This window comes from Acartia tonsa, chromosome 7 (genome assembly GCF_053477335.1).
Source record: "Acartia tonsa isolate MP-2025a chromosome 7, ASM5347733v1, whole genome shotgun sequence".
NCBI classification, from domain to species: Eukaryota; Metazoa; Arthropoda; class Copepoda; order Calanoida; family Acartiidae; genus Acartia; species Acartia tonsa.
The window spans coordinates 12,267,393-12,277,813 of NC_137266.1; the positions used below are offsets into that span (position 1 = coordinate 12,267,393).

Below are 10,421 nucleotides of genomic sequence, written 5' to 3' on the forward strand. Positions count from 1 at the left end.
TATAGTGGTCAGCAAACACATAACTTTTTAAACAAATCTGATGACAATACTATCAAATATCATCCTGAAGATTCTAATAGTATTGACAAATCCGATCATTTACCGGAACCCCATTCAGATACAATTAAATCATTTGATTTTGAAGAACGCGAAAGAGATACTGACTACGTTAATGACAATATAGGTTTTAAACAAGATGAGAATACAAATAAAGAAAATGTTGACAACAAAGATAATCATCCTTTGCATTTTGAAACTGACAAAGAAAAGGATCATCAACCAAATGATGATGAAGTTAAAAAGAAAGGAAATTGTCCAGGAATTGTTTGTAATTATATTATCAAAAGACAATGTTTGTAAATAGTTTTAATATAAAATCATTTTGTTTGTAAATATTTTATTACTAGACTTTAAAATCCAAACAATAAATGAATGGCATGCAGAAAAGAAGAAGAAATCCATGAAAAGATGTGTGAAAGTGTGCAGGAAAGGAACTTGCAGCACTAAATGTAAACAATGCAAGGTAGGCTCACTCAGGGAGGAAGGGGATCATAGACGTCCAAGGGGGGGGGGGGGGTAATGGGGCGATTACCCCCCCAAAAAACGAATTACCATCCCCCTAAAAAATTTTTACCCCCCCAAAATAAAAAGCTTGGACGCCCCTGAAGGGGATATTGGGTTTTTATTACACTAGTCCCCAAAGTTTTATAATAACGCTTTCTTATTCAATTCTGGTAAGCCGAGCGTTCTCGGCCCACGGGGTAACGAGTTCGGATTCAACGAGCCCTAGCCTTTAAGTATTCTACCAAACAAACAAGCAGGATTCAATCATACAGAAATTATATATTTAAACTGAATAATATTTACAAGTTATGTTTACTATATATATACAACAAAATATAACAATGGTTAGGTTTGAAGGGGGTGTGGGGCGCTAGGGCTTAGCGCCCGACGGTAGACAGGCTGTGGGGGCAGCGGTGGTAAAAGGGGAGGCAACGCCTCCCGATTATATAAGCGCGTGAGGGACTCGTGATAGTTGCATGTTTGAGTCCCCTCCCCACATTTAGGCAGGCTAGTTTGACCGCTGGGTGCGGGGTCAACAGCGGTCATGAGATGGATGGTGATATAATAAGATTAGTGCAGGGGGTTTGTTATCATAAGTCACAGCGAAGCAACTCTGTAAACGGCCTGTCCGTATGGGTGTCGTATTACCACAACCTCCCCTTCAAGGGTTGCGTGGCTCCTGAGCCACCAGGCCTTGAACCTGGGGATACGACAGCCTATGCCTGCGCCGGACAGGCAGTTCTTGGGGCACAGCTCGATGGAGGACAGCTCGGGCTACACAGGCTCCCTGGGACACTCGTTGCTCGGTCTGACTGTGGTTGGTGATCAGCATTGTCAGCTCCTGGTTGGCTTCTAGGCGTGGGTTGGCGACGGCCAAGCCTCGCCGTTGGAAATTTTGCCTCGTCTGCAGGATCAGTTCTGTCGCGGCTGGTAGCTGGACACGGAGGCCTAGACAGACTCTGGTGGTTCCTAAGGGTGGAATGGTGATGGCAAAGGGGGCATAGAACTCCATGGGGGCGCCTGCTTGATTCAGGTTGCTTGGTCTCCTAGCTCCTACCCGGATGGGGATGGCTGTCATCAGCAGGGGGCACATGGCTTCTTCTTCTTCTTCTGGGGCGGCCTCTTCCATCGCAGTGGCTGGCTCTTCTCCTACAGGCTCGCTGCTGGCTGGCAGGTTCTCCATGTCCGCGTCAGGGTTCCAGATGGCATCTCTGAGTGGCTCTGGAGCGGGCGGCGGCGGCGGTGGTTCGTTGGGCTGCTCCTGCAGGTTCTCCTCCACTGGGTCACGATCTTGGCCGCTAGGCTGTGGGGCGGCTGCGGCTGGCTGGTGCACTGGGAGCTCTCCTGGGTTGCTAGCTGCAGGCGCCGCTGCTCCAACTGGCAGCTCGGTGGCATCCTCGTCGCCGTCCATGTCAACTTGGATGTCTTCTGGGATCTGGTGGGCAGTCACATCTCCAGTGTATTTGCGCAGTCGGCCTACATGCGCGGTAACTTCTGAGATCCTGGCTACTGGAGAGGCAGGTTTAATGACATAATGGACTTCTGTAGCTTTCCTCACTACTTTCCAGGGGCCAGTCCATCTCTTGGTAATCTTGGCTGCCTTCCCTGGCACCAGGCAGGGGGCCAGGTACCAGACCAAGTCTCCAACCTCATACTTGGCCGTGCCTTCGTAAGCTGCCGCGCTCCTCCTGATGGCTCCCTCCTCCTTCTGCTGGATGGCATCATACACTGCATAGTAGCGCTGCAAGAGAGCTTGGACGTTGGCTGGAACTGAAGCATATTCGGTCTCTGGCAGCCGTAGCACCATGTCCACCGGAAGTTTGGCCTCTCTCCCAAAGAAGGCCAGGAACGGGGTCACGCCAGTGGATCTGCAGGCCTTGGTGTTGTAGGCAAAGGCGATGGCAGGCAGGTGTGGCTCCCAGTTGTTATCGTCTCTGTCTAGGAACAGGCGCATGCCTGTGTTGAGCGTCCTATGAAACCTCTCCACTCGGTTGGACTGCGGGTTGTAGGGTGGTGGATGTGTCAGGCCAATCTCAAGCCTGGAGGCCAGTTCCTGGAATACCTGGCCGGTAAATTCCATTCCATTGTCGGAATGGATCTTCAGGGGGCATCCGAACGTGGCCAGGTGGCGGTGCAACAGGGCTTCAGCCACCGTGAGGGTGCGCTTGTTGGGGATGGCGTAGAGGCTGACAAACCGGCTGAATCCATCTTGGCAGGTGAGGATGTAGCGGTTCCCAGCTGGGGTCTCTGGCAATGGCCCCACCAGGTCGATGAATAGGACTTGCTGTGGATACCCCTGGCGGGAGGGCACGTGGATCCCCTGCTTCAGCCTCTCCTTGGTAACTTTCTGGACACACTCAGGGCAGGTTTGTACCATCAGGCGGACGTCACGGGCCAGGTTGGGCCACCAGAAGTGCATGGCAACGCGGGCGATAGTTGCGTCCATCCCAAAGTGCCCAGCCATGGGGGTCCCATGGGCTAGAAAGAACGCGTCCTGCTGGAGGGCCGAAGGCAGCAGGTATCTTGTCCTCTCTCCTGTCAGAGTCTGGTCAGTGGTGGTGAGGCAGCCGTGCTCATCAAGCCCCAGGGCTGGGAAGCGGCTGGCGTACTGCTGCTCGTCTCGTTCCTTGCCACGCAGCTCAGCCTTGGTTGGGGCTTTGCCGTCAGCCACCCATTGGCGGACACGGAGCAGGAGGGGGTCCTGTGTCTGGGCCTCCAATACTCTAGCTGAATCCAGTCGGGCGGCAGGAGGCCGGCCAGCTGCGGCCTCCCCTAGCTGGCAAAGGTTGTGGATATACTCAGCCTGCTCTGCTAATTCTTCGGCGCTAGCCGTTGGCATGTTGGCATCTTCCCGGCGGCTGAGGGCGTCGGCGTTGGTATTCTGGGTGCCAGGCCTGTGGCAGACGGTAAAGTCTAAGGCCGCTAGCTCCTCCTGCCAGCGGGCCACCATCCCTGTGGATGTGTTCAGTGATTTCATCTGTAGCAAGGCAGAGGAATCAGTGTTGATCTGGAAGCTGCGGTAGGACAAGATGCCGTGGAATTTTCGGATCCCATACATAATGGCGGCCATCTCTCCCTTCCAGGACGGGTAGCGCGTCTCAGGGTCGGTTGTCTTGCGCCCCACGGCGGCAATCAGCCTCTCCTTGCCCTCCTGGCATTGACTCAGTATGGCAGAGATGGCGCGGCTGCTGAAATCTGTGGTGAGCTGGAACACCGCTGGCAAATCAAACCTGGGCGGCGCTCGGATGGGGGCCTTGCGGAACTTGTCCTTGAGTTGCAGCAGCTGGGCTTCCATCTCAGGCGTCCAGGTTAGGGCCTTGGCCGTCTTCTGCCGATTCATCTCGTAGGTGAGGTCTGCATACTCTGGGATGAACAGGCGGTAGTATCCAAAGAACCCCAGCAACGCCAGCAAGTCCTTGGGGGTGCTGGGGGCTGGCCAGTCCAAGATACGGTCAATATAGTCCTCTTGCATGGCTATCCCCTCACGGCTGAGGGTGTGGCCCAGATAATCCACCTTGGATCGGAACAACTTGGTCTTGGCTGGCTTGAGGCGGATCCCTCCCCTACGGTGGGCTTCCAAGACCTCTCGGAGCCTGGCCAGGTGGGCCCAGGTATCCTGGTGGAAGGTCAGGACGTCGTCAAGGTATGACTGGAGGTTGGCTGTGCCTAGTGGGTTTAGGACCCCTGCAATAAACCTGGAATAGACAGACGGTGCCGTAGCCAGGCCAAAGGGCATCCTTTTCCATTGATACAAGCCCCTGGGGGTGGTGAAGGCGGTGCAGGGCCGGCTGTCCTCGGACACACGGATGGTGTAGTATGCGGCCACCGCGTCTAAAGCACTGTAGACACGGTGCCCGCCAGCTCGTTCCACCAACTGCTGGATCCTAGGCAGGGGGTAGCTGTCCAGCTCCAGACACTTGTTGAGGGCTCTGTAGTCGACGGCCCAGCGGGTGCTCCCGTCCTTCTTCTTGATGGGCACCAGGGGGCTGCTCCAGGCGGAGTCTGACGGCTCTATAACTCCCTCCTGTAGCCAGGTGTCCAGTTGTTTCTCCAGTTCAGCCTCTTGCCGCGGGTTCAGATCCCTAAATCTCTGGCGGATCGGCTGGGTCCCTGGCTTGAGGCGCAGCTGCAACTCAACCACATCTGTGCAGCCGGGGGTAGAATTGGAGAAGACGTCCCTGTACTCTGACAACATAGTCCAGACCTCCTTCTTGAGCAAGGGGTCCTTGCGTAGGAACTCATTGTCTTCCATCTCCAGGGCCTCCCACAACTCCTGCATGTCTATAGGCTCAGCAGGTTCTTGGAACGAGTGGAGACGCGGGGGAGGCGTATCAGAGACCTCTAAAATGTCAGGTTTGACCAGCTCCCCTGCCACTGGGAGGCCAGCATCCAGCAAGAGGGGCACCTCCCCCTCATTGACCACCAGTACTCTAAATACAGTGGCAGAGCCAGGCCTGTGGGCATACAGGCCCTCTGGAATAACAAGATCCTCCCCAAACCTCTGTTCTGGGGCAGCTAGTTGAATGGCATCCTTGGTGTCCGGCCGCGACTTGACGGGCACGGCGCCGGGAGAGGCTGGGGCCTGAGAGTTGAGTGTGGCTCCGGGTACATCAGACCGCGACTTGACGGGTCTGGACTCGGGCTTGGCTGGTGGACTGGCTGGAGGTCCCAGGTAGAGGGGGCCAGGTGGACACGGCTGGCCGTTGATAAAGGTGTCGGCGGAGAAGATTGGTTCTGGAGGGCTGGCAATCTCAGGAAACGTTGTTGGCAGGCTCTCCCTTGGCACCTTGGGCACTGGGGGCAACCCCATGGCTAGCAGGTTAGCTCCCTTGTGTGCGTTGAGCTCAGCGTCCACCCAGTGTGTGCCTTTCTCAACCACACGCGGCTGCTCAGGCAGGGGGCCTGGCAGAGGCCCCTCATAGCTTAGCTCTCTCTCGGCTGTCTCCCGGTCAATGGGGACGCCACGGAGTGGGATAAACTCCCCACGCACCCACAAGCAAGGTGGTTGCATGTCGAAACAAAGCCTAGTTCCGAACTCCTTGAGAAAATACCCTCCTAGGTTCAGAGGGTGTGAGAGATTCCGGACCACAGTCACGTGGTATAGATGGAGTATAAGAGTGTGTGAGACTGCCATATATAACTCTTTTAACTTTCCGATTACCTGGAGGGGCTGGCCTTCCTCATTAGCAGTCAGGATCTGGGTGTTGTCCGGAATCAACATGCGTTGCACGCCCATCGCGTGCATGAGGTGCTCAGAAATTACAGCAGACCCTGGTACACGGTTGCCAGAATCAATCATGGCATCAACCTGTACATGCTGGGCAGGGTCAGGAGTAGGAAACCTCACCCTGACATGGCAGGGGAAGTGGAGGTCCTGCCCTTGAGATAAGGGGGCCTCTCGTTCGGCTGGGGTTGGCAGAAACTTTGGTGGTGGCCGCACCGCAGCTATGGTGGTATCGCTTACCATGGTGGCTTAGACTGTAGCTTCGAATCACTAGAGCTTATTAATTATCACTTGGTCAACAATTTTATATTTATTTTTATCACTTGGTTGACATTTATACACACTTATGTGTTGTTATCACTAGGAGCTCTAGGTGTGATTCTGGAAGCACTGGCAGCAGGGAATGTCCGTCCTGCAAGGTTCAGAGGGGTGACGGCGGTAGGGAATGACCCGTCCTACAGCGCCGCTGGTTCGAATCCCGAAAATGGCGGCAGGGAATGGCCCGTCCTGCAGCGCCTCGGGTTCGAATCCTGGGAGGCAGCGGCAGGGAATGTCCCGTCCTGCCGTGCCTGTGGCTCAAAATCTGCTATCCGTCGCAGTGGTAGGGCTTACTTGTGTGCTGAAGCTTCGCAGCCACACATTGCCTTCTTAGGGAGACCAGCACCCAGCTGTCTGTCTCGTAGGTTTGGCCTGGGTGTCCTGGGGCTTGTCCCAGCTACACTTGCCAATTTAGACTCAGTTCTGTAGCCGTCTGAGCTAAATTATCCGATTGCCGTGGCTGCGCACCTAGCGCTACTCCTACACGACACGGAAAAAGCGTCTTAACTGGCGCTTTTAGCAGGCTAAATCTGCTTGCCGTAGGCCAGAGGCCCACATATTGCGTTCAAAATGATGGAAATTCGACATAAAAAGGCCGTCTCACGGGTCAGTTGGCGGCTGATTGTCCCCTTACTTGCCAAAGGGTCCAATCAGAGGTAGAATAGGCTAGTTTCTGTAAGGCTTGATTGAAACACGCTGACACCAAGTTCTGGTAAGCCGAGCGTTCTCGGCCCACGGGGTAACGAGTTCGGATTCAACGAGCCCTAGCCTTTAAGTATTCTACCAAACAAACAAGCAGGATTCAATCATACAGAAATTATATATTTAAACTGAATAATGTTTACAAGTTATGTTTACTATATATATACAACAAAATATAACAATGGTTAGGTTTGAAGGGGGTGTGGGGCGCTAGGGCTTAGTGCCCGACGGTAGACAGGCTGTGGGGGCAGCGGTGGTAAAAGGGGAGGCAACGCCTCCCGATTATATAAGCGCGTGAGGGACTCGTGATAGTTGCATGTTTGAGTCCCCTCCCCACATTTAGGCAGGCTAGTTTGACCGCTGGGTGCGGGGTCAACAGCGGTCATGAGATGGATGGTGATATAATAAGATTAGTGCAGGGGGTTTGTTATCATAAGTCACAGCGAAGCAACTCTGTAAACGGCCTGTCCGTATGGGTGTCGTATTACCACACAATTACCAATTTTTGGGGAATTTTGATTTGTTGGTTTATTAAGTTATAGTCCAAACGTTTCGACCACTACAGAAGGGGGGATTTGGTGTTTTATTATTGGGGATAAATAATACATAAATTTATCGGCTATATTCTTATCCCTTTAGATCCCTGAGGATCACTTATTTTACATCATTAACATAATATTAATTAATCAAAAATCCTTGTATGAAAGTAAAAGGATGTCTTTGTGTCTGTACTTTGTGCTATCTGCTAAACCAGTTACCCAGTATGATACTCATTTCAGTACGACCTTGGAAAAAATGAACAATCCCTAGAATTTAATTTTACTTTCTAAAAAAACTAAATTGAAAGTGGGATGGGTAGACGTCAACCCTGTAAAATTCTTGTAGAGGCCTCCAGGAGTGTAACCGAGAGTACCTGTAATAATTCTACATTGATTTATTTGTATTAGGATGGGTCCTGCCAAGAAGTTTCAAATCAAGATTTAATCGACAAGATTATGGAACTTAATAAATTTAGTTGAAAATATATTTATTTACTAACTCACAATTATTTTTGAATATCAAGCTTATTTTGCATTTCAAAATGTTTCATGTACGTACAGATATGTACATCCATTAGATGCTTAATTTACATTTAATATATTTAGTTTTATAGTAAAATGCTTTATTATCTTTTATTTTGTTACATTAAAATGAAAACATTAAATATGTTTAAAGATAAGACTGGACACTTTTACACGAAAATAATAATTTTAAAAAGGTTTACTTTACGACATAGACGTCCAAGGGTTGGGGTAAAGGGGTTTTTAACCCCCTCAAACTTTAAAACCCTTCATTTTACCCCTCTTAAAATTATGATAATACAGAAGATTACCCCTCTCAAACCTTGAAAATTTCTTTTCTTACCCCCCTTAATGTAAGAAGCTTGGACGTCCATGCTTTTCATAGTACAAAAACAATTTGTGTCAATAAGCAGTTAAGAAGATAAGACAATACAGTCTTCTTTAATCTTTCAAAATGCGTGTTGCTCTTTTTGCTGTTTTTCTTTTAATACAGGTATATTTTTTTAAACATTTTAAACATTTCGCATATGTAATAAGGTGGGTTGATATTGGAATCAGTGAATTTATAAAATTGGCCAATATAATATAGCCCTTTTTATCAGAGAAAATTGTATTTTAAATTTAAAATATGTTTTTATAAGCTTCGCAGATATGAAAACAAAAATCATTATTTTTGAAGATAGTGACGTCATGTAAGGTTTCGTGATTTTTCAAAAAAATATTAAATATATGTATTTTCTTCTGTTTAGCTACTAAACGGTTAAATCTACATAAAAAATTAACCCATTTTTGAATTAGTCAACCCTAAAACCCCCCATTTCGGTATATAATACTTATAACTTCACACATAGATTTACGGAAATATTAGAAATTGCCCTATAAACTGACTATTAAGAATAAGGTAGGTTAAGATACAACAATTAGTATATAATACGTAAGGGATTCAGCACTAATAAAATGTTTCTTTAAGCTGGTTAATATAACAATAAACCCCCAACCACCCCCTCTTTCCCTCCCCTCCTAATGTAGGAATGACCTGACCAATAAATTATATAAATATTAGCAACCTTAATTGACAAAAAACTTTCCCTTCTGTTAAAATCCACGTATTCTATATCCATTAATTGTTTTCAGCGAAGCTACTCTATAATTTACTTTGTATGTCTGTCTGTCAGTCAGTCTGCCAAAAACTTCAAGTGCTATTATCGTATTTTAATGCAGAGTTTACCAAATAATATTTATCCACAGAAAGGTAATTTTGTTTTTCAAATTATTGTTCATTGTCAAATCCCTTAAGAAGATAGCTGGTATAATGGAACTTGTTCCTTATTTTAATGGTTGTTATGATTTTTTTAATGGTTTTTATGATTATTAATTCATTAAAGGTACCGAAAGTTTTATAACCTCGTTGGTTCTGAAACTATGGGTAACTCGTAATTTATTAAATTTTGATTAGTTTGTTTATAATCATTGAAATGTATAACTTTTTATTGTCCATTGTCATATCCCTTAAGATCCCTTTTATTGTAGCTTTAAATATTTTTTCTCTTTAATAATTATGACAGGGATGGAGGGGACATTGGAATATTATTTATACTGATCCCCAATATTTCATAAAATAATATCATTTGTTGGCTTTACAAATCTACAATGTTTAACAATAATTCGAACTCTATCACCTCAGAGGACAGCTGCCAACCTAGATTTTTTTATGAAATGAAAAAAAATTTCTCTATTGATCAAAAATTTCTAATTTGGCGAGATAAAACGAAAAAAATCGAAGGTTCGGCCGCTGTTTTTCCCAAGTTTTTCCTAATTTGGCGAGATAAAACAAAAAAAAATCATAGGTTCGGTCGCCGTTTTTCCCAAGTCCACGTTGTACCTCAATAAAGCAACTGCCATGCGAAATTTTAGAGCTTTACCTCTGTTAAAAGATTCATAAAAAGCATATTTTTGGGGAAAATAAGCAGAAAAATGCATTTCTAAAGAAATAACCAGAAAAAAATCACAACATTTATACAATTCTGAAATATATCCAGGTTTATGGATCTGAGAGCTGGTGTTTCCATGCTGGAGGTGTAGGAGAATATAGCCAGAAGTGTCCAGATAGTGGAGGTAAGATATATATCTATCTATCCGTATATCTATCTATCTATATGGTGTTTCCATGCTGGAGATGTAGAAGAATACAGCCAGAAATGCCCAGATAGTGGAGGTAAGATATCTATCTATCTATCTGGTGTTTCCATGCTGGAGGTATAGGAGAATACAGCCAGAAGTGTCCAGATAGTGGAGGTAACATATCTATCTATCTACCTGGTGTTTCCATGCTGGAGGTATAGGAGAATACAGCTAGAAGTGTCCAGATAGTGGAGGTAACATATCTATCTATCTACCTGGTGTTTCCATGCTGGAGGTATAGGAGAATACAGCCAGAAGTGTCCAGATAGTGGAGGTAACATATATATCTATCTATCTTTCTGTCTGTCTATCTATCTGGTGTTTCCATGCTGGAGGTATACAGCCAGAAGTGTCCTTATAGTGGAGTTAGA

General features: G+C 47.4%; 1 protein-coding gene and 1 long non-coding RNA gene across 4 annotated transcripts in view; both read left to right on the plus strand.

Annotated features, from left to right (window-relative positions):
- Positions 1–432: 432 nt before the first annotated feature.
- Positions 433–7,952, plus strand: LOC145324854 (uncharacterized). The gene is made up of 2 exons (XR_013881341.1): positions 433–523; positions 7,756–7,952. It is a non-coding gene; the product is annotated as an uncharacterized LOC145324854 (long non-coding RNA).
- A 104-nt stretch (positions 7,953–8,056) lies between these two features.
- LOC145324855 (uncharacterized) overlaps positions 8,057–10,421 on the plus strand; it is a 4,996-nt gene continuing 2,631 nt past the window's right edge. The window contains exons 1-3 of one of the 3 annotated variants that reach the window (XM_080167544.1): positions 8,280–8,362; positions 9,909–9,945; positions 10,126–10,164. In XM_080167544.1, the coding sequence (XP_080023670.1) occupies positions 8,324–8,362; positions 9,909–9,945; positions 10,126–10,164 (115 nt within the window). In that variant the 5' untranslated portion in view covers positions 8,280–8,323. Of the gene's footprint in view, positions 8,363–9,908; positions 9,985–10,125; positions 10,165–10,421 lie in introns of all 3 variants that reach the window. The other 2 variants (XM_080167543.1, XM_080167545.1) reach the window with 2 other exon arrangements.